Raw genomic sequence first — 24,964 nt, 5'->3', positions numbered from 1 at the left:
TGCAGATAGAACATTTAAATGATCAACAAAAAACAAGCCAAGACAAGAGACACAAGATGTGGCGGCTAGCCAGGGACAAACCCCAATATGGGGAAACCCTTTGATCAAATCTTCTTTTATCTTCAATAATTTAGCAGAGAGAAATAGTACAAAAGTCTGATTTATATCAGCAGCATCAGCGACATCAGCCCTAAACTAGGGCAGTCAATATCTGTCAAACCAGAGGTCGGATCACCTTGATTCCTGTGCCAAAAAATGCGGCCTTCCAAGGAGAGTCAGCTTCACCTACTGCGCAGTCAGAGAGAGAGAATGCTGGTCAACGCTGGTCAAAGTTTCAATCTGCAGCTTGTAAACCCTAGAAAACCGCGTCCTTCCTTCTTACATGTGAGAAAGAGACCTTTCTACGCAGGAGAGGGAGATGTGTGATGAGAAGTGAAGTGTGCAAATGAGGAGAATGCTCCTTGTATTTATATGCAAAACGTTGATGATGAATAGATGCATCTGTTGGGCTTCTGAGCCTACATAAGTTGCTGGCCGACTTAGATAATTAGTCCATAATCTAATTAAATTCATATCTCCATAAATACTTATCGGAATCCGAGGATCTTTAGATCAATCCTACACCTCTCGACGAGAGGAATCCAAGAAAAATATAATCAGCCATGAATAAGGTGACCCACATGAAGTTTGGCCCTAGTTGCCAATTTTAACAGTGGAGCAGTCCAACTACAACATGTTCCCACAGAACAATAGGTTGCAAATATACTCACGAAAGCTCTAGGGAGAGCTAAGTTCATATATATCAGAGAACAAATGGGTGTAGTGGAGAACACCTTCCTCGCTAAGAGGGAGTGTTAGTTTATGGTAGTATCGAACAAGTGTTCTAGTCTCTAAGGTGCTAGAGACGCTAAGGAACATGAGATCTCCAAAACCCCGACAAGGTTTCAAGAGAAAACACTTAGAAGCCTCTTAATTAAATTAAATGATCAATAATTAAAAAGTTCGTCAGTCTAAGATGATCTGAGCCATCGATCACGATTAGATCTTGGCCGTTGAATGTCTAGTGAGAGATTATAAGATCAAGTCGATTGGATGGAGATAGACAGAATTGTGAAGCAAGGGAGCAAGGGAGAATTCGAGCTAGGCAAAGAGAGTAGCAAGGGTTTACAACAAGGAGAATTTCCAGAGAAATTCTCAGGTGGTTTTCTAGTTTCCAGGGTCAAGGATGGAAGGCCGAATAATTCTAGTAGGGATGCTGAATTCTGTAGTGTGAGTTGCCCAGTTTGGCAGTGCGAATTGCTGAGAGAGGCATCAATTTAGTTGCTAATGCTCGAATCAAGTTCTGGGTGGCCTGGCGAAAGTGAATTGTTTCCAGAGGCAAAGACAGGTAGGATGACTCATCTGGAGGAGTTTGGGAGGCAGATTGAACTGTTCAGAGCAGATAATGTGCACTTCCAGTCTAGTTGTGCGAATTCGCTAGGAAGTGTTAGTTTTTGTACCATTGGTTGTGTTCTAGCCACGAAATTTGGTGGTGAGGCTAGAATAAATGAGATCTCCAAAACTCGGAAATTGTTTCTAAAAATTTCACCTAGAGATGACTTAATTAGATTATTAACCCATTTTTTAATGTTTCTTAAGTCTAAACTTAGGAAAACTAGTTAATTAATCATAATTAATTAAGTCAAGGTGAGAATGGTCTAGAAACTCACACATATCGATCCAGAAACGATATGAGTCATCGATTAAGATTAATTTTGGTCGTTGGAGTCCCAATAGGAAGATATAAGAAGGGATTGATGTGGTGATGGAGAATACACTTGAGAAGTTCAATTTCCTTGGTAGATCGATTTCCAAAGAGCAACAACAGTTGCCAGAGAGCCAGAGATTGAAGCAGAGATAGTGAGGGGCAAAGAGAGTGATCAAAAGGAAGTTTTCTAGATTCGAAGAGGCAACATCAAGGAGGCCGAGTTATTCCCAGTGAGGTAGCACAGAGGACTATGCAGTTGCTTTAGAAAAGTAATTCGATTTGGTTGGAGGAAAAATCGATTCAGTTTCCAGAGGCCGGAAAAGTCTTCTAGAGGGTCGGAGACGCAGTTTCCTTAGCAGAGATTGGCAGAACGACTTCATCAAAGGTAGTTCCTGGCATAAACGTCCAAGGGTCCAGGAGGACGAATTTTTTGAAGGGAAGTTGTGTCGGGGTTGTTTGTGGAAGAAGGGAAAATTTCTTAAAAAAATTTGGCCAGATTTTCGTGTTGTTTGGATTGATAGTTGGGCATCCATAGATTGTACTCAGATTTTACTGTTGTTTAATAATAGAATCCTTATTTGCTGCACCGGATTTCCCAAATTGGGTTCTTCCGGGGACAATTGTCCAAAATAATGGTGTTATTTTTATTTTGTGTGTGTGCTAGTATTTTCTAAGTTTCCATCGTTTTTTTCTTCTGCAATTTATTGTAAAAATCACAGTGTGAATTATTTGGTATTTGTTGTTACAAGCTACAAATAAATTGTTAAATAAATTAACAATTCAGAAAATAATTTCTTGTTGGTGTGATAGATGAAATTTTTGCGTGGTATCAGAGCGTGATTGATTAGACAAGGAAGCTCAGAAACGAAAGTAGAAATTCGTTGTTCAGAGGGAGCAACAGGACAAATTCTTGGCGGTTGCGGAAAGCTTAAGCTAGGCAAATCAAATTGTTGGGCAGATCGACTTTTCAGTGCAGGTTGGCAGAAAAATTCAGCTTGCCAGATTCAATGATTCCAGTAGGCAGAGGGAGCAACAACTCAGATTTTCGCTGAGCACATTTCTTGTCTAGGCACAAAGGGTTTTGCAGCAGTTTGCTAGAGCAAAAATCCGTGCCAGGGCGAAGAGAGCACACACAAAGGGAAATTTTTTCTCAGGAAATGTCAAGTTTTAGAGATCTAATTTTTCAAATTGCAGATTGGCGGTAGTTGTGAGTAGATCTTCTCACTCTAGAAGGGAGTGCGAGTAGCAGATCCAACAACGAAGCAGAGGGAAAGAGGGAGCTTTCAACTAAAATCGAGATGATCACAACTGGCCTCAGAGATTAGAATAGGTTGGAGGGAGTCTCCAACTATGTCATCTGGAAGGCTAGAATGTCCTTCCTTCTAGATAAATATGGCTTGAAGACCTATGTAGAAAATGTGGTGGCGGTACCATCAGATAGTAGGGCACCAGATCTAGGAGGAGGAGTATGAGACTCGAATGTGTCGGATGGGCAAGATCCAGTGCATAAGCAACAAGGAGATCAACTAGACCAGTCTAGTTGTTGTAGCAGGATCATCACCTTCACTACATGGGCCCACAGTATCATAGTGGCAGGTTTAGTGTCAGCAAACACAACTAGTCATTCAAATGACAATTGTATAGCTAGTTGCAGTTAGTACCCAAGAGACAACTGCATAACTAGTTACAGTGACATAGCCAATGTGAATTGCCCATTTGCAGTATGCAGATGCAATTCCAACTAGGAGATTCCTAACGTAGAGCTACGTAGTCCAGTTTCCAGTGTAGGACGACAATGAGTTGCTAGGAGGGAGCAGAGAGATATCCCCCAGGGAGATCGAGACTCAGAGGAAGTCTAGTTTCAAAGGGAGCATCCCTATGGAAACTAGTACTTCAAGATATGGGGAGATCAGACTCATTATTGAAGTAGTTGCAGTGCAGATGCAGTGTTGTGTTGGCAGCGGTATGGCAGTGTCGACAGCAACACAAATGCAACATCAGAGTTGCATAGTAGTTGGTGGGCAGTAGCAGCCAAACATCAACAACTTAACAGGAGGTGATACAAAGACAAGGTGTTGTGGCAGGATTTGCAACACTAGAGAGAACACAATCCTTGTTAAGAGGGAGTGTTAGTTTTTGTAGCATCAGATGAGTTCTAGCCACAAAATTTGGTGAAGATGCTAGAATATATGAGATATCCAAAACCTAGAAATCATTTCTGGAAATTCCACCTAGAGATGACTTAATTAGATTATTAACCCATTTTTAATGTTTCCTAAGTCTAAACTTAGGAAAATTGGTTTATTAATCAGAATTAATTAAATCAGGGCAAGAATAGTCTAGAAACTCACATAGATCGATCCAAAAATGATCTGAGCCATCGATTAAGATTTAATCTTGGCCATTTGAGTCCCAATAGGAAGATATAAGAAGGAATCAATGTCGTGATGGATAATACCCTTGAGAAGTTTGATTTCCTTAGCAGATTGATTTCTAGAGAGCAACAACAATTGCCAGAGAGCCAGATATCGAAGCAGAGACAGTGATCCGGAGGAAGTTTTCCAGATCCAGAGAGGAAGTAGCAAGGAGGCTGAGTTATTTCCAATGTGGCAGTGCAATTACTTCAGAAAAGCAATTTGATTTGGCTGGAGGAAAAATCGATTCAATTTCCAGAGGCCGGGAAAGTCTTCTAGAGCGCAGGGGAATCAGTTTCCTTAGCAAACACCGTCATAACGACTTCATCAGAGGTAGTTCCGGGGTTAGACGTCCAAGGATTTGCGCAAGCACTACGTAGAGGGTCTAGAAGGATGGATTTTCTGAAGGGAAGTTGTGCTGGGGTTGCTTGTGGAAGAAGGGACGTTGCCTTAAATAATTTTGGCCAGATTTTCTTCTTGTTTGGATTGCCAATTGGGCATCCATAGATTGTACTCAGATTTCACTGTTGCTTAATAATAAAAGCCTCATCTGGTGCACCAGTTTTCCCAAGTTGGGGTTTTTCTAGGGACATTTGTCCAAAATAATGGTGTCATTTTTATTGTGTGCGCTAGTATTTTCTCAGTTTCCATCTCTCTTTTTCCTTTGCAGTTTATTTGTGAAAATCACAATGTAAATTATTTGGTATTTGCTATGGCAAACGAAAAATAAATTGTTAAATAAATTAATAATTAGGAAAATAATTTCCAGTTGCTGTGATAGATGAAATTTTCACAGGATGTGCGAGCTTGCTGAGGAGAGGCTAGGGGAGTTATTGTGAGGGAAATATTTTTCCCAGTATATTTTCCAGTTGAGGGAAATTGTTGGAGCTTAAGCCAGGAAGGCCAACAATTGTAATTCTCCATATTTGCTGCATAATAAAAAAACTATCATATGTTGCACTGGTTTTCCCTTTGGGGTTTTTACAGGGACATTTAGTCCAAAAATATTGGTGTCATTTTTATTATGTGTGTGGATCTATTTCTTAGTTCTTGATTTTTAATTTCACAATGTACTTTTATTGTGAAGAATGCCTCAATAATTTATTTGTTATTTGTCGTAAACAAATAAACTGCTAATTAGTTAGCAGAATAAACTCTAGTTGGTGCATTTAGGGAAATTTGGTAATGTCTGCTTCCTGCTTTTCTTGAAACAACAACATCCTGATGTGCTCTTCTTGTCTTCCACACTCTCTGCCCGATCTATATATCCCTATAGCTGTACTTCATCAATTTAGACACATCAATCCATAATTTACTGTGCCATGCAGATATCTCAATACATGCTTGAGCCACATGCCTTGGCTCAATCATAAATTTGACCGACTTCCTTCACTGGATTCATTACCATAGTTGCTGTCCAGTCACCTCGATTGGGTGCTTCCTTTGAAACAGATCTTGTTGGGGCAATCTTGGCTGCTCCCTTAGTCATGTGAGTCCTTCTACGCCTGTTAGAACAAATCATATAATAATTAGATCAACCAAGACCCATCTGATATCCATGCTCGAGGTCTGTATGAAGCTTTCTTCAGTCTATAGACATGAGACTTCTTCTCATGTACCTCAAAGCCCTAAGGTAGTTCTATGTACAATTCTTCCCCAATTACTTCATCGAGGAAAGCGGTCTTTACATCCATTTGATGTAATCTCCAATCCATAACAAAAGTAATAGAAATAATAATTCTAATAGAAGTGTACTTGGCAACTAGAGCAAGTGTCTCCTCATAGTCCTCTCCCTCATTTTGGGAGAATCTTCACGAATCTTGCTTTGTACTTCTCTATGTTTCCATTTACTGCATACTTGATCTGGTAGATCTACTTGGAAGGCACCACTGACTTCTCTTTCGCACAATTTTCTCTGTCATGGCATCCTTCGAAAAACTATGTGACTGTCTGCTCCCTTTGAACTAGGAGTTGGCATGGTTGTAGGTGTTTGTATACTTTATCATTTTTTAACTCAATCTTGGGAGAATCCTCTTGTTGCAAACTTCGCCTCGTTCTTCTCGATGTTTTTGTCCGCTGCTAAATCCTTAGCAACCTTCACGATGTACTTGCAAACCTTATTAGGAGACGATGGAAGAAATTATTAAAACCAAGTAAAAGAAACAAAGATAAGAGGCCAAATGAATAAAATAATAATAATAATCAAAGATATAAAGTACTTATCTTTTGAGGATTGTAGGGAATTTGTTAACTCCCTATTGATCCTTGCCTTCTTGCAGAAATCGTTGAGGTTCATCTGCAATCTCATCAGGCTAGAAATGCTCATCCTTGTCATCATTATCAACCTGTTGCTTTCCTTTCCTTTCTGGCATGAGCTAGGGTTTCTTCTTTTAGCGGAAACATCGATCTAGGTCTAGCTCTAGGGTTTTATCCACAAACCCTAGGGCTTTCTTATGCAAGACTTCTATTCTTCTAGGGTTTACAAACCCTAAGATTTCCAAATTTCATCTACACCTTTTGTAAGTCCAACAAACTTTGTCATGAGCAAATTTTCTTGCTGTAGCCAATATAGATGGGATAATTCATCAATTTCATGTCCAAATGTCCAAAACCATAAGTGGAAAAGAATGTGCCATAGAGTCCTCATGCCTCTGCATATGTGATGAAATCCATCATGTCATCAATCAATCAATGATGTTCCATCTTGGTATCATTCCAAGCAAATGTATCAAGATTAATGATCCATTATAACTTTTGTAGGGCTTGTATTCTGCCTCTTTATTAACTAGCATTGTAAAGAAACAACACCCTCCAACTATCATCAACAAGGACAAAATATTGCAGGTCGAGCCATAGCTACAAATCTTCAAAGAATACTTCATGAAAGTAAGGTGTCTTCAAAGAAGGGAATAGGACTATGGCATTCCAATGTCCTTTATAGCATCTTACAAGAGAACTTGCTCCATCAACCAACCCTTAATAAATGAGCAAGTAACAATCTTCAAGTGGCACGAGCATGGTCCAAACTTTTGTCATTAACAAATTTTGTCCACAGGTTTTGTTCACAGATTGGAGGTTTCGACACTCTTCTAGGGCACAAACAAAAATACTTGGTAGATATTTTAGATGATTGCTCTTGCCCCTTCCAAGCCCAGTAGCTCAACCTCCTAAAAAACATTGTAGCAATAGTATTAATTTGTCCTTTAGTTTTGAAAATGCCTCAACCTTTACAAGAGGCGTTTGGTCTCCAAAATTGATGAGGAACTCAACCTCTTCCTCATTGTAAACTTAGATTGTACTTGTTTACTTGTTCAATCCTCCAAGATTCACTTCTTCAAACAATGGCGAGTGTAAATTTGAGAATTAGGAACTAAAGATTAGCTCCCTCTAGTTTTTTGAATCAAACAACCTTCCAATTTTTGGCAAGTAATGGCACCTTAGTGGTATAGTTTGTTTTCAAGGTATTAGTTAAATTGTATCCTTGACTTACAAGGGAGGCTCCATTTAGTGACCTGTATACAGTGTAGTCTTATCCACAATTTTAAGGTCTATAAGTAGGAATTACAAATCTAGGAGTCATTAAACCATGCTTCTCAACCTCTTTATTTAGATCTTAGCAGACTTTCTATATAGAAAAACAACTTTGTTAGCCTCTTCACAGGCTCCTCGACATCCTTTGATCACCCACTGAAGCCTCTTGGCCTTCTTGATCTCGGACTGAGGCACTTCGATACTCCTGGGACAGACCAACTGACCAGTCAAACAAAGTCAAACTGACCAACAATCTAACTTAGGTCAAACTTGGTCAAATTGCCCATAAATAGCCTTATTCAACATGTGGTCAAACTGCTAGAGATACGCTGAAATTCAGCCTCTTGATCCTACCTAGAAATACTCAGTCTACTGCCCAGAAAGTTTTAGTCTGCTGTCTAGAAGATTCAGTCGTCAACTCAGGTCAAACTTCGTCCTTTTTGCTCATTTTCTCCTTCACACGTGTGAACAGAAACATATGATTTTTCGATGATCCGAATTGCTCCAAATGGGTGAGGATGAATGGCAATATATAGTTGTTGAAGGCGCCGAATTGGTGTGTCTTTTTGGTTGGGCCGACTTGAGCAATATGCAACCGACTTGTAATTTTGGAGGTAATCTGAAAAATTTAGAATTTAAATGTTCCTTTATTTGGTGTTGAAATTTGGCGGCGCAGGGAGAAATTCCCTCCATTAGACAACCTTTCTCTGGAATTCCCTCCATTAGACAAGCTTCCTCATTCAGAGAAGCCCCTCCCAACCCTTGGAATAATTTAATTTGTTCAAGGAAAAATATTATTTTTAAGGTGAAACCGACATGTGCACAAAAGTTAAAGTATGTCTGGGCAAGCTAATTCAACCCCTTGTGGCACATATAAATACACATCATGTCACATCACTTTGGAGCATCAACAACACATCACATCTTCTCTCTCTTGATTGGTTTGGTTCGTATAGGTTTGAAACAAGGAAGTATGAGCTCACACATGCGAAGGAAAGGAGGCGTTTTCTATTTTCGGCGTTGACTTTCTAATTGGGATAGTTTGACTAGCCTTTGACCGATGCTGACTTGGCATGTTTTGACTTGGTTTAACTGAATTTGGATTTTTTCTTGGAGGCTGAGATGACTGCTTTGATCGAATTGTTTTGGGAAATTGATTCGTGTTGGCCGCAGGTTGGCACCTAGGGTTTCTACAGGTCAAAAGTTGACTTTGACCAAATTTGTGTGGGCTAAGTTTGACTGTTTTGACTTCCTTTGACCGATCTTAGAAGGCCGAATTTAATGCTACTTTGACCGAGTTATATGGAGGATTGTTGACCGTTAACCATTGATTGATTGGAGTTGTTGCTACTGTTGTTGACTTTGACTAGAATTGCAAACTTTGGCTTTGGATCAAGTTTGATTTTTGAGGCTCATCTTTGACTGGATTGCTTAGTTAATTCTTGGGTTGTCGAAGGTTTGACTTTGACTCATTATTGATGAATTAGAACATTGTATCTCTTTGTTGAACATTTGATGACAATCTAATAGAAGAAGAATTTTGAAATGGTTTTCCTCTTGTGGGGTTTTTCCATGGTCTTTGACCAAATACTGTGTCTCTCTTTCTTTGGTTGTCTTATATTGTGCATTGGATTAATTGTCCTATCCACAATTGCTTTTTGTTACTGTGAGATTGAATTTATATTGGATAAATTGATTGCTGATTGAAGAAGAGTTGAAATAAGTGATTGTGCTAACCATAGAATAGTGGAAAATTGACATGGTTTCAAAGCTTAGGTGAAGACAAGCCCAAGGAGACAAGAGACAAAAGCAATCACCTTTGAAGGAATCTAATTGGAAGAAGCTACTTGGTCAATATGCCTATCTCAAACTTTAATGGATGCAGAGAAGCTGAATGACTCATCAAATTTTGCTGCTTGGAAGATTAGGGTTGAAGTGACATTGGATGAAAATGATGTTTTGGAATATGTGGAAGGAAAGGTACTTGAGCTTCTGGAATATGCTCTTGTTGTTGCTAAGGCTAAGTATAAGAAATATGAGATCAAAGCCAGGAAAATAATTATTGATTCTTTGAGAGATCATTTCCTTACTTACATTGCAAAGTTGAAGAAGTCCAAGGATATCTATGACACGCTGGTTGAGATGTATGAGGTCAACAGTTTGAACCACATTCTTTCCTTGAAGATCCAAGTCAAGGACATCAAAATGAACAAGGGGGAGATTGTGCAGTGATATTTCATGAGGGTATCCCAACTAAAGGATCAATTGCTAATTGTCGGGGAATCTATATCTGATATGGAGCTGGTACTCGCCGCACTTCAAGGTCTTCCTCCAATTTGGGAGACATTTATTACTGCTATTAGCGACAATGACAAGTTCCCAACATTTGATGAGTTGGTTGGTAAATGCTTTCAAGAGGAAACCATGATGATTTCCAGAGAGAGAATTCAAAAGCATGAAGAAGGAGAGCCCTCTGCCTTTGCTGCTCAAGACAAGAAATTGCAAATAAAGTGGAAACAAACAAGGAGGACAAGATCTGGGATTGATTCCAGGGGTTTTCTCTCCCAGTCTTCAGTTGGAGGAGCAACATCACCACGTAGCAAAACCCTCAAACACCAGCACACATCTCAACAAATGAGATCTTACTTTTTCTTTTGAAACTATTCACCATGTCTTTAATAATCAATTCTACTTGCATTGCATATATAAAATATGGAACCTAAATAAACATCGAATTTCAATACAATTCAATAAACACAAAGCACTCATGAGCATAGAAGAGTTTCAACCTGCACAGAAGTGATGAGCATGTAGTAGGAGTTAAAGATATAGGTTATGACCAAAACATAACGCAAGGGTTGAGTGTGGACTTAGGCGACACTGCGACATGAATCGAGTGGTGTATAAAGAATGAGCCTTGAGGTGCCTGTACAACTTTAAGGTTCCAATTTTTACTTTTTCTTTTAATTATAAATGACGAAAACAACCCGAACCTACAAAATTGCCAAAACAACCCGAACCCAAACCTGAATTTAGTTCAATGAAGGGTGAATTTTTAAATTTTGTTCGAGTTCAAGATCGTGTTCTAATTTGAATTTGGTTGAAATTCGAGTTCGCCATTATGTTCGACGAATAAAATCGAACAAATTCAAATTGGGTTTAAGTTCGGCAAAAACCCTCAAAGGTTTTTGTTCGCCGAACACAGTGACTTAGCTTCCAACACCTTCCCTTAATGGTTACATGGGAAATTACAATACTAAAACACACATACAAATATTTTGTCATATTTGTTTGATATGGTCTTCATCAACTCTTACATCTACTCTAGAATCTCACAGACAATGCTCTTTCTTCACCAACACAACTTCGAGCTACCACTTGACCTGCATTTAAGATATAATTGCTTCTAACCATCGTTGATGAACTTGCAAAATTGACGCTTGTTGACCTCTCGAAGGACAATCTCGATACTGATTCATTTTATGGAACTTCACCATCTGTTGAATATATGGTCTTCCACTATATTCACCCGTTATCTAGGATAACAGTCTAGATACTAAATGTCTTCAACAGTTAACCATACAACTCGACCTTATAAAAATTAACTTGCACTAATGCTCTCGGAGCATGACGAGCCACATCAACTTGACCTTATTAAGAAAAACCTGTAACTAATGCTCCTGGAGCATGACGAGTCACATTAGTTTGTACAATTATTAGCCTGTTCTTTGTGGTTCTTTATATAATTTTTACATACCAATTTAACTAAAGAATAGAAGAGAAACAAAGAACCCAACAGACTCATGATGACAACAAAACCAACCTTCTGCACATGACGATAAAAACAATATTTTGCTACCAAAAATCATATTGCAATCATGGCATCCCTACGACTCTAATGTATTTGACACTGTGGATAGTGAGGGATGTCCATACAGATGCCAAGTTGGCTCTTGCCACAACATCAACAACTCCTTTATGAAAGCAAATTGAAACTCCAAGACAATCTGACTGTCAATTGGTCATGTCAAAAACATTTCATATGATAGCCTCACCAAGGTACTCGGCTACTATGGGAGCTCCTCTCTTTATTGCATGTTTAAGACTGTCCATAACTAGCACACCAAAACCTTCATCCACTTCCACGATGAGAACAACCGTTAGCTAATGAAGTCCATAACATGTCATGAAATCATATGATAGCCTCACCAAGGTACTCGGCTACTATGGGAGCTCCTCTCTTTATTGCATGTTTAAGACTGTCCATAACTAGCACACCAAAACCTTCATCCACTTCCACGATGAGAACAACCGTCAGCTAATGAAGTCCATAACATGTCATGAAAGTGCCACCCATCTTGTGATATTTTCCCTGCACATTCTGCTTTGTTGCTCTGTGGATTCCTCACACATAATTTTACATGCATAGATTTGATGTCTACACGAGGTATGCGTGGCAGTTTTTTAAAGGTACGCAATCATTCTATTTATTCTTCCATGCGCAGACTATTCTTTGTAGCTTGAACTTGAAGCCAAAATTCAAATCTTGGCTGCAAAGCTTACTAATGAGGCTCCTCGTCAGTGTTGTCCTTGATGGATAAATCGATGGAACCTCAATCGACCCCCTACAAAACATTGATCCACTTAGCATGGAAGAAGGATCACGTTATTGAAACCCTCAACACCACGGAACTCACACAAGCACACAAAATTTCAGACACTAAACTAATCTATGTATAGGGAATCAATCCTCAAGGCTTTCTCATTTTCCTGGCTATGATACCATATTAGAGAACGAGATATCAAGCATTGTTACACACAAATCACAGTATATATCTTTATTGATCATAATGGTTACATATATAGGAATAAATCACCGACTTCCAGAAGATAAGATCCGAAGAAGGTGGATCTATGACTCGGACAAGACACAACTACAACAAATACACATAGGAAATGATGACTTCTAGAATAACACCTTAGAACTCAAAATCACAACCTCTAATACACATGGAAGCATTACTTTACCCAAGGGAATGAAACTAGCATTTAATTGAGAGGACCCAACCCTTTATGTTCCTTGATGTTCGTGGCATAGATTTTTTGAAGTCCTAGTAAAAATGTTCTCATCACTCAAACATAATCTCGATTTGACATGTTAAGCTTTTTCTATCTTATTTTTAATGCTTAGGGGGTGATATTGTTGATGAGGATCCCAATATAAGCAACGATTTTGATGATGTGGTACTAGTTATTTGTTGTAGCATGATTTTTTTGTACTCTATAAGCCATTTAGGTCCTCTTTGTTGATGTATTTTTGGTTCAGAGATGGATTGTACTCGATGCTACTTTAGCTATATGCATTAGTTGTATGATTGAATTTGTACTATCATCATGTAAATGTTTTATATATTTAATGTTTTATCTATAATTCACTAATTTGTTCTATGTTTTAATATATATATATATATATATATATATATATATATATATATATATATAACGAGTCCTCTGTGTCATGTTCTGGGGTCATTGTGTCATTTGTCAGATACTCATATTTTCGTGTCTTTCGTTTCCAATGTCCTTGTGTCATGTGACATAGCTCATAAATAATGTTCATTTTTATATACATAAGATACTTTCAACTCAAATTGTGTACTAGACTTTGGATTCAGATTGTGTACTAGGCTTGGGATTCTATCCTTCACGTTTTGTCATATATTTATGACACAATATTCCTTCTTCAAAAATATGCTTTCGAAGGATATGTTAAATTGTAGCAAGAAAAAGGCTTTAGTTGACTTATGCCTTAGTGAAATGAAGAAATTCGAATTTCCACTTCAGCAGGATGAGTCGTCAGGCAGTTAGTAGGAGTGACATGGCCAAATTACTTAGTTAAGTCAGTGAATTCGAGTTTGTGGGCTAGAAGTTGAGTTGTGTGCATGTCGGTAGCTAAGATCTAGCTATCTAGATGTGTTGTCTTTAGTGAAAGTCAGTTATCTGAGCTCTAGTCTAGAATAGAGTCAGTATGAGTTGAGTTGATTAGGTGTAACTATTGTAAGCTCAACTAACTCTCAATTGACTAGTCAATTTACTAAAAATAGCCCTAGTCATGCATGCAATTCAAATAACCTAGTGAAGCTGGATAGAAAAGCTACATTGTATTTATCATTGTATGCTAGTGAGTGTATAGTGTTTGCATGTAGCATGTGAGCTACTTTCCTCAAGGATTGCGCAAGGAAATATGAGCCTCCTTATTCTTTAGGAGCAGGAATTGCGTAAGGAAATAGGAGGAAGCAAGAGGCCTATTTTGCCTAAGTATTGGCCATAGAAAACCCAGGAGGAGATCAATATGCAGTGTAGATTGAGCTTTAAGCATTGAGGTAGTCATTGTAATAGATCATTGTTCCCGTTCGATATAATACAAATATAAGAGTTTTTCCCAGTTGGGTTCCCCAGTGAAAACTGTGTTCATTGTGATTGAATGATTGCATGCTTTTTTATTGTCAGTTTTCCTTCCATAGAATTTGGTTGAAGAAATTTGTGTATTGATTTCAGTCTGATTTCATTAGCAACTGCAAATTTCAAGTTATTTCTACATGGTATAAGAGCTATTGAAAACTACATAGAAACCATGTTCTTGATCATCTCTCAAAGAAATTTTGAATAACAGATTTGTGGTGTAGGTATATCTACACTGCCGGAACAATGTCTTTCAATGGATTAAGGCTTGAGTATGCATTGGATGGAACTTTGAATTTATGTGCTTGGAAAGACAAAATGGAAGTTGTGCTTGATGACAATGGAGTATTAGAGTACACAAAAAAAGGAATTCCAAAATCAACAACATCATGGCATAATAGCTAGCTTAGTGGAAGAAAGATACTGCAAAAGCCTAGAGGATTATCCTAGAGGGAGTCAAAGACCACGTGGTTTTGAATTTGCATGGAAAGGAGATTGCTTTTGTGATGTGGAAAACTCTCATATATCTGTTCGAAAGCCGCAATGATGCCAAGAAATTGGCATTGAAATATAGGCTCATAAACATTCAAATGATTAAAAATGAATCTATTCTTTGTTTCCTATCTAGATTCACGCATGTGAGAGGTGGACTTGGAGGAGTTGGAGAGACTGTGCTACCATCTAAACTTGTGAGTTTAACACTCCTTGGTCTTCCAATGTCCCGACACAACTATTAGGATTCAGTTAATGGAAGAGACAAGCTCCTAGATTGGGAGAGACTTTGGTCTGACTTAATGTAGGAAGAGATTAGAAGAAACACTAGAGATGAAGTCACATCCGGAACTGACGAGGAAGAAAACTTTTCTTTGGTAGACAAAGGATAGAAAGCCAAAGGCTAGAAGGCCCAAGGCAAGGCAAAATCCTATGAGAACTGTGGAAAGAAGAAAGACCTCAGTAAAATTAAATGTTTTCACTGCCATGAGTATGGACACTATGCAACCAATTGTCCACACAAGAAATCCAATGAGAAGCCTGTAGCAGGAGCAGGAGGAGATGCTCTCACATCACAATTCGAGTTGGATTTTACCCTCATTGCTTGCATGGAAAGTACTGTACGAGGTGGTTTATGGTACTTAGACTTTGGTGCTTCATTTCATATAGCAGGAAATAAAGAGTTCTTCAATAGCTTAGAGGATAAGGACCTACAATTACAGATAGAGCTTGGAGATGATGGAAGGTATATTTCCAAAGGGATTGACACTATCACCTTTAAGAGGGAGTTAGGCTCCCATCTTTATCGAAAGAATGTAATATATGTGCTTGGTCTGAAGAAAAATCTAGTTTCGATAGCTGTACTTGAAGACAAAGGATATGATGTGCTATTCAGTAGAGGGAAGGCTTATCTGAAGCATGTTGCTACTGGACAAGTAAAACAAATTGGTGTTAGAGTTAAAAATCTACAAGCTAGAGGTGGATGCATGTGTTGCATTGAGTAGCAAGGTAGAACATGTTCAGGGCCGAGATGTTAGAGAGCTCTGGCACAGGCACATGGGACACCTACACCATGGAGCTTTCAAAATAATGCAACAAATCACCACTGGACTTCCAAAGGGCACCCTTGTCAACATGATGTCTGCAAGGGATGCACTCTTGGAAAATATTTTAAATCCTCCTTCCAGGGTCGAGATAGAAGAGCTGGAGCCCTTTTGGAGCGAGCTCACTTAGATGTGTGTGGACCATTTTCCACAGTCTTAACTGCAAAGCACATGTATTATGTGATCTCCATATATGATTTTTCCCGCAAATGTTGGATCTATTTCATGAAGAAGAAAGATGAGGTTTATTCAAATTTTGTTGAATTTAAAGCCTTAGTTGAAAATGAGACTGGAAAGGAAATTAAATCCCTAAGAAGTGATAATGGAGGAGTGTACATGTCTAAGGCCTTCAAAAAATTATGTGCCAAAAAGAAGGTATTAGAAGGGAGTTGATTGCACCCCACAACCCACAACAAAATGGAGTTGCAGAGAGGAAAAATAGAAGTATTGGAGGAGCCACTAGAGCAATGTTGCGTGACCAGGGATTGCCACTATCCTTGTGTGCAGAAGTTTGCAATACAACTGTTTACTTGCAGAACAGGAGCCCTCACAAAATTCTTAGAATGATTACACTTGAAGAGGTTTTCACAAGGAGGAAGCCAAATGTCTCCCACTTTCGCATTTTTGGATCCATAGTCTATTGTCATGTCTCCAAAGATAGCAAGAAAAAGTTGGAGCCTACTGTAGAGAGGGGGATCTTTGTAGGCTATTCCTAAGACACCCCATGTTCACCAGGTGTACATGCTCTCACTTAGGATGACTATTATGAGGGATGTGAGATTTGATGAGGAGAAAGCCATGAGTTCACTAGAGCCAGCGCTGAGCATACCACCAGAGGAGGAGCTTCTAGCTCCAAAGGAGGAGCCTCGGTTGGATCCTCAAAGTCAGATCTTTCTCGAGGGAAAGAGGACATTCTAGGAGGATGATGTGGAGCAACAACATGTGGAGGAGCAGAGAGTAGATCGAGTGGAGGCACCCACTCACACAGAGCCTTCCAAAGAAGGGAGGAAGAGGACCAAGATGGTTGATAGGTTGGTGTAGGAAGCTTGGGAGCATGTTGGAGCTCCTAGCTCCTTGCACAGACTGAGGAGATCACTAGAGAGATATATAAGATATATGGCACTCATGACAGAATTGATAGATTTAGAGCCATCTTCCTTTGAAGAGGTTGTTTTCCAGCAGGTGTGGGTAGATGCTATGGTGGAGTATAACTCCATTGTGAAGAACAAATTTTGGGAGGTGGTGCCCAGACCTGAGAATAAGTCAGTTGTTGGTTCCAGGTGTTTGTATAAGGTGAAACATCCAGTTGCTTGCGGTGTTGAGAAGTACATGGCCAAATTTGCAGCCAAAGGCTTCTCACAGGTGGAGGGGATTGATTATGAGGAGACATTTTCCCCTGTGGCAAGATACTCATCTATTAGGACCATACTTGCATTGGCAACACAGTTGGGGTGGAGGATCCACCAAATGGATGTTAAAACTACCTTCCTCAATGGAGTGGTTGAGGAAGAGATCTACATTGAGAAGCCTAAGGGGTTCGAGACCATTAGCAGGGAGACACGTGTGTAGGCTCAAGAGAGCTCTCTATGGTCTCAGGCAGACACCTCGTGTTTGGTACACTCATATAGATTCTTATCTTAGTGGATTGGGCTTCACTAAGAGTGAAGCAGATGCCAATCTCTACTACATTATGGTAGATGGAAGTCTGCTCATCTTAGTTCTCTATGTGGATGATTTGATACTAATAGGAGATGACAGGTTGATCCAGTCTTGCAAGGAGGACCTTGCAAGAGAGTTTGAGATGAAGGATATGGGTTTGATGCACTACTTCCTTGGCTTGGAGGTGTGGCAGGGAGATGGAGAGATATTTGTTGGACAAGGGAAGTACACCTCTGAAATCCTTCAGAGATTCCACATGCAGGATTGCAAACCCATGGATACTCCTCTAGGTACTAACTGGAGGAAAGAGGATGCTTCTACAGGAGAGGCAGTAGATGGCACTATCTACAGACAGTTGGTGGGGTCCTTGATGTACTTGGTGAACACAAGGCTCGATATTTGTTTTGTAGTGAACCAACTTAGTCAGTTCATGGTGGAGCCTTCCAAGCTTCACTAGAAAGCAGCAAAACATGTTCTAAGATACCTCAGAGGCACACCAAACTTTGGTTTATGATATAGGCAGATTGATGGAGTGAAGCTCCAAGGCTTCACAAATGCAAATTAGTAGGGAGTCCCTCAGATAGGTAGAGGACATCGGGAATATTCTTCAGTGTTGGGTCAGCAACAGTTTCTTGGTACAATAGGAAACAAAGATCTGTAGCATTCGGCTCAATAGAGGCTGAGTATATGGCTGCTAGTCAAGAAACATGTGAGGCTATTTGGATGAGGAAAATCTTGGTTGGTCTCTTTAGTCAGGGGATGGATTCTACATTTGTCCATTGTGATAATCAAAGTTGTATAAAACTCTTTGAATAAAAAGTGTCTTATGATAGGTCCAAGCATATAGACATCAGGTACCATCACCTAAGAGATTTTGTGCAGACGAGGATTCTTATGTTAGAGTACATTTATACAGAGAAGCAAGATGCAGACATCTAGACCAAGACTTTGTCAAGAGGCAACTTTGAGTTCCACAGGAGCAAGGTTGGGGTTGTTCAAAAGCCTTTTCTTGCTAAGATGGAGTGTTAAATTGTAGCAAGAAAAACACTTCATTTGACTTGTGCCTTAGTCAAATGAATCAATTCAAATTTCTGCTTCAGGAAGATGAATTGTCAGGGAGGTATGAGGAGTGACATGGCCAAATCACTCAGTTAAGTTAGTCAATTCGAGTTTGTGGGCTAGAAGTAGAGTTGTGTGCAAGTTGGTGGCTAATATCTAGCTATCTAGAGGTGTTATCTTTAGTGAAAGTCAGTTATCTGAGCTCTAGTCTAGAATAGAGTCAATATGAGTTCAGTTGAGTAGTTGTAACTATTGTAAACTCAACTAACTCTCAGTTAACTAGTCAATTTACTAAAAATAGCCCTAGTCATGCATGCAATTCGAATTGCCTAGTGAAGTTGGAGAGAAAAGGCACATTGTAATTATCATTGTATACTAGTGAGTGTATAGTGTTTGCATGTAGCAGGTGAGCTAATTTCCTCGGGAATTGCGCAAGGAAATATGAGCTTCCCTATTTTTTAGGAGCAGGAATTGCACAAGGAAATAGGAGGAAGCAAGAGACCTATTTTGGCTAAGTATTGGCTAGAGCAGACTCGGCAGGAGATCAGTATTGCAGTCCAGATTGAGCTTAAAGCATTGAAACAATCATTGTAATAGATCATTGTTCCCATCTGATATAATACATAGGATGGGTTTTTCCCAATTGGGTTCCTTGGTAAAAACTGTGTTCATTGTGATTGAATGATTGCATGTGTTTCTATTGTCAGTTTTCCTTCCACATAATTTAGTAGAAGAAATTTGTTTATTGATTTCAGTCTGATTTCATTAGCAATTGCAAATTCTGAATTATATCTACAGGATATGCTTCTCAAAGTCTAGTTCACACAACATACTGTAGTTGTACATCTATATTATTGTCACTTCCATTGTTGATCATGGTAGAGAGTTTTGTTATACTTCACATTCTCCATAAGAGATCACTACCATTCTCCGAGATTTCCACTCTCAGACTTTGCTATACATATCATCAGCGATTAGGCTTCATAATCATGATACATTGTGCCTTCAACACCTCTGTCATACATTGCACTCCTTTATCGAGCTCTAGTTAATATCAAAACAAGATACCCTTGGTAGCATATTTGTGATTGACTACGTCATGTCTCAAGACTAATCTTTTCCACGATCAATATTCACTATTCTAGAACCTTTGTATAGGTGTGTGCAAGTCTCTATATACATAGTGTATGCGCGTCATTGGCATGCCACAAGATATATTATCGAGCCAATGTCTGTTGACAAGCCCTCCTTGTCATCTCTGTCAAGGTTGACTTCAATGTTGCTGCCCAATAGTTATTCATTGTGTAGTTAGGGTCACCATCTTATAAAGGTTTGTCACTGTCATATGAGACCATATAGTGAGATCAGGTTACTGTGATATATATCATAGCGAAACTGTTTCAAAGGTCTGTTGACAAGCCCTCCTTGTCATCTCTGTCAAGGTTGACTTCAATGTTGCTGCCCAATAGTTATTCATTGTGTAGTTAGGGTCACCATCTTAGTAAAGGTTTGTCACTGTCATATGAGACCATATAGTGAGATCAGGTTACTGTGATATATATCATAGCGAAACTGTTTCAAAGGTATATGGAGCGAGACCAATATATATGTATTGCAAGACCATACCACAAGATCGAGAGTGGGATTATGCTTTATACGTATAGCGAGCCAAGAAGAGAACACGATTGCCACACAGCCATAACAAAATCATGAACAAGTCAGAGTCATGGTTGATGCAAACCCTTGTCAGATGAAGATCTGAGTCACTATAAGAGGATCCTAGCCATGAGCGCAAGCCATTTTAGAGCGATGCCACATATATCAAGGGTTACTGACATTGAGAGAAGGTCATCACTGCCATCATCAAAAAGTGTTGTCTCTGTCTAACTGTCAAGCCAAAGATGACTGTCATTCATATATATATATATATATATATATATATATATATATATGCAAGTCACTATCATGACTATATGTGAATTACAGGGTTGGCCACAGAGCGAGCCAGAGAGTTATAAAGCAAGTAATCAACGAGCCACCTTTGTAAGTGTATACGAGTTACAGGACTGTAATACAATTATACAAGTCATCGAGCCATATATAACCGATGTCACAGATTGATATAAAGCCTCAACGATGTAGTAGCCATTGTAGAGAACAAAACCATAGAAGAAAAACGAGCCAAAGTCGAGCCAATACAATACACTAATAATGCCACTAGTATCACAGAATGTGGGTCATTTCACAGGAGTCATCACGAGTCTTTAGAACCATATTTGAGCACTCAGTGGATATGTGATCAGTAAAGAATGATGAACAGGAGCCATTGTAAATTAATGTGAATCATCACAGAGTGCAATCCACGGTAGAATAGTGAGCCTTGGATGTAATTTACAGGCCACAGGGTAGAACGAGCCTCTGATATTTTAATGCGAGCCAAATGTGAATCACTGTGGGATGCATATACTGTGAGTGAGAGCTGAGCGAGTCTTCTTTTGTTACAGAGATTAGTTTAGTATTCTCAGCAATACTAGCCACAGGAATATAGCGAGCTGTCATAGTCATGCCAAACCATGGTAAGAGGAATGCAATCCAGAACCAGAGAGTAGTCATGCGAGCTGCCACAAAGTAGTCTTCAGAAAAATGAAAACCATGCGAGCTGGTGATCTTCAGGCCTCCATTTTTCCCAACCTAAGCTCTGATTCCATGTTAAGAAATCGAGAGGCTTGCAATTTAAATTAGATTTCTCTTTTTTGATAATTGCTTGTGAAGTTTGTTGGCCTTTTATTAATCTTGATTCTTTATTATGTTCTTCCATCAAACAATTACCAAAACGTAAACTTGAATATTGCAAGAAAACAATGAACACAAGATATAGGCTCTCAGCTAGGGCAAAACCCCTCTTAGGGGAAAGCCCAAAAAAATTCTCTTCTTATAGAATCAGATCAAAGTGAGATATCCAAGACCCAAGACCACAGAAATACTCCGACCTAGATGCCAAGTCAAACCCTTCTTCTGCATAGCAAATCCATCAACAGCAAGAGACCAACAACAAATCTTTAACAAGAGATATGATGAGGCAGAACTTCCACAAACCCTTCTTCAATTTCAGACTCTGACCCTCTTACTTCTGCAAAATTTCAGAACCTATGCGGCGAATTGTGTGTCCAAATAAAGTACTCAAATCATCCTCTATTTATACTGTCCAGAGGGGTGCAAATAGACATGTCTTCTGGGGCAGGGCCGACTTGACATCATAAGGGGTTTTTGACCCAAAATACATATTTAAAAATTCTTTTTCCTTTTTCTTTACAATAAGTTGAAAGTTGAAACAGGGCTTTGACTCTCATCAAATCCTAGAAAAATGAGGAACATGTTTAACTATGAAATAACAATTTTTTGAGCATGAAACCCATGCTTGAAAAATAATTTTTTCTTTTTCTTCTTTTTGTTTTTTTACATGAAATATACAGTGAGATTGAGAGTTTCTTCTAAGAGGCAAATCCAATTAGGAGTAGAGATTTGACCATTCAGTTTTTCTACACTGGTGTAACCAATGCTTTTTCTTGCCAAGTGTAACACGATTTTAGAGTTTTGCGTTGAAATGAAATGCTGAAGGATGTAAATCATGTGACCAATAATAATTAATTCACGTGCTCTTAGGATTGTTGTCTTCAACTATAATTTTTCTGTCTGTAACAATTTTATGTTCAACCCTTTAGCAACTGGTTGTCCATAGTTAACACACTTTTATAGGTTTTGTGTTGAAATGAAATGCTGAAGGATGTAAATCACGTGATCAATAATAATTAATTCATGTGTTCGTAAAGTGTTGTCTTCAACTATAATTTTTCTCTGTAACAATCTAACATTCAAACCTTTAGCAATTGGTGGTCCATAGTTACTCTATGGATTTGTAATGGGAAATGGATTAGCTAATCATGAATAGTCAAAGTGTGTTCGATCTTATGAATTTGTTTCCTGTTGTATTCATAGATTTTAATAGTGAATCAGATAAATTGATCATTCGATGTGATATGTAATTTACTAGGCATTTACGGCTGATTATGTATTTTTATTGTCTCAAGAATTTTGATTTCTTGTTGAGGCAGTTATGGCTTTGTATTTACTTCTTTTTGTCATGTCATTTTCGTCCATTCAATGTCATCTCTTCGTTACTACCAAACAGTAGAAGCGTTCTATGTAATTTTTCCATTGCAAAAATTGACTTGTTAATATTGCTAATTTGAATTGCTGGCAGGGTCTGCAACCCAACTGCAGCAACCACGACAGCAGGCATTACCAGCTTCCAGTGTGAGGCTGTCTCAGTTAGCAACACCACTTGTCCACACCGTGCCGGCTATGATTCCTCCAGAAATCTCTACTTCATGCAGTCTTCCTCCAGTTAGTGGAGAACAAACTGGTGGAATGCTTTCCTTGCACAGCAACACACAAAGTGATGCTCGGTCTCTGGGTTTAGCTCGAAGGTTTAATCATTGCATGACGTTACAAAATACTCAACTTGGACAAGCAGCACAAGGCATCTCCTCGCCTCACAATCTTGCCGTCCCTGACATATCGAGTAGAAACATTCAGCCTTCGGGATGTCCAGGGTCGATTGCTCTAGGTGGAGTTGCGGCTGAAACGAGAATGCAAGCTCAAGGAAATACTGGAGAAATAATATCAAATGCACACTTGCCTGATATGTATTCTGTTACCTCTCAAAGATTGCAGCAGCATGAAATTGGTCATTTTCTTAGTTCGCCTAACAGAAGCTCTAGTTCTGGGTCATTGATTTCGAGCTGTAATCCATTGAACCAAAGCCAGGGAAATCACCTTCTGCACAATACATTTTCTTTGGTAAATGCTCAGCGTGCAAACTTACCTACAGTTAGTGCCTGTGGTGTCGTGGAAGTAGGCACACAAGCCATTGCTGATATAGCAGTGGGAAATTTACAGTCTCCATTTCCATTAGCATTGGGGGCATGCCTAGGAGAAACACCAGGCATGCCCCAACTTTCATCTTCAAATTTGCAACAGACGAATAGTAGCAGTATTGTAGAAAATTTCATCAGCACTGAGGTGCAACAGGCCACACAGGAAGGTGTTTTGTTGGAAAATAATGGTGAGGTTGGAGCATCATTTGTTTATGGCAATAATGCATCTAATCCTCCTGTTATCACGACGGAAACAGCTTCTGTTGCTCCGGAATTGGAAGTGTCACATTCACCCCTTCTGGTTCCAGCACAGTCAAATTGTAATACTATGACTCATTGTAGTAGCACTCCAAGTGTCATTTACTTATCTGATGATGACTAGAGCTATTGTAAAATATTTGCTGTTGATTCCTTTTGCAGTTAATGCTGGAAAGCCTGCAAATATTTTATGTAAATGTACATTTTCTGTGATTGCTTGCTAGCAAATCTTATTTGTCAGATTAAGAAAGTGAATAGGGATGTTGGAATTCTAAATTGCTACCAATTTCTATGTGAGGTAGCTGCCAAACTTCTCTATTCAGGTTGTATAGTGTTTTTGCGGAAACAAAGGCAATTTTGACGCGAGTTGATGCTACAGCCTACAGCACCATAGTTGAGAGGCTTCCCACGTGAGTCTGTTGATTGAGTACCTGTTCACTAATAAGTTTTGCAATGAATAATGAAGATGCCACGTACCTGTTAATAATGTGCTAAACTGTCAATACAAGATTAAAATGTTTCTAATCTAACACGATGGTTTAATTCATCCTTTAAAGGTTGGGTATAAACTGGGAGGGTGAAGGTTGGGCATACCTGCAGCCTTGGGAGGGCAGGCAGCAGGGGATTGGGGTACATATGCATGCTTCCTCGTTTTGGACAGTGGGGGATACAGAGTAAAGGAGGTTGGCATTTGTGTTGTGATTTGGGTACAAATGTACATTTCCACTTTATGAGGAGTGGATGGTGGGAGGGGAAATATAAGTGTGAAAGATATATATTTGTATATGTAACATTTCAGTCGGTGATAGAGAGGAAAGGTTGGCATTTGTGTTGTGATTTGGGTACAAATGTATGAGTGGATGGTGGGAGGGTAAAATATAAGGATAAAGATGTATATTTGTATATTTAATATTTCTGTGGGCGACACAGAGAATAGGTTGCGTTTGTGTTAGTGATTTGGGTAGAAAGGTACATTTCCACTTTACGAGGAGTGGATGGTGGGAGGGGAAAATACGAGGGTGAAGATATATATTTGTATATTTAACATTTCTGAATTTAAAGAAAACATTTTTAATTATATTTAAATTGTTTTACAAAATTATCATAAATTAATTTATAAAAAATACAAAAAGGTTAAGAATTTAAGAAACAAGAAATAAATCCACAAAATGGTGGGATGAGGGTTCTTTTATTGCATTGAGAAACACCATGGGGATTCTTTTATTGAATTGAAAAAAAAACACGATGTGTTATTGGGAAATTTCAGACAAACACCATATAGTTTGATGATGGGAAATTCTA

General features: G+C 38.9%; 1 protein-coding gene across 3 annotated transcripts in view; it reads left to right on the top strand.

Annotated features, from left to right (window-relative positions):
• The window catches only part of LOC149225501 (uncharacterized), a 243,680-nt gene extending 219,622 nt beyond the window's left edge, over positions 1-24,058 (top strand). For all 3 annotated transcript variants that reach the window (XM_089377104.1, XM_089377103.1, XM_089377105.1), the window contains one exon: positions 22,729-24,058. In XM_089377104.1, the coding sequence (XP_089233230.1) occupies positions 22,729-23,786 (1,058 nt within the window). In that variant the 3' untranslated portion in view covers positions 23,787-24,058. The remainder of the gene's footprint in view (positions 1-22,728) is intronic.
• Positions 24,059-24,964: the final 906 nt, after the last annotated feature.

Source organism: Pinus tabuliformis, chromosome J (genome assembly GCF_031772625.1).
Source record: "Pinus tabuliformis cultivar Carrire ecotype Pingquan chromosome J, CPIR1, whole genome shotgun sequence".
Classification (NCBI taxonomy): domain Eukaryota; kingdom Viridiplantae; phylum Streptophyta; class Pinopsida; order Pinales; family Pinaceae; genus Pinus; species Pinus tabuliformis.
Note: the sequence above shows the minus strand (reverse complement) of the source record. Positions and strands in the feature narration are given on the sequence as shown.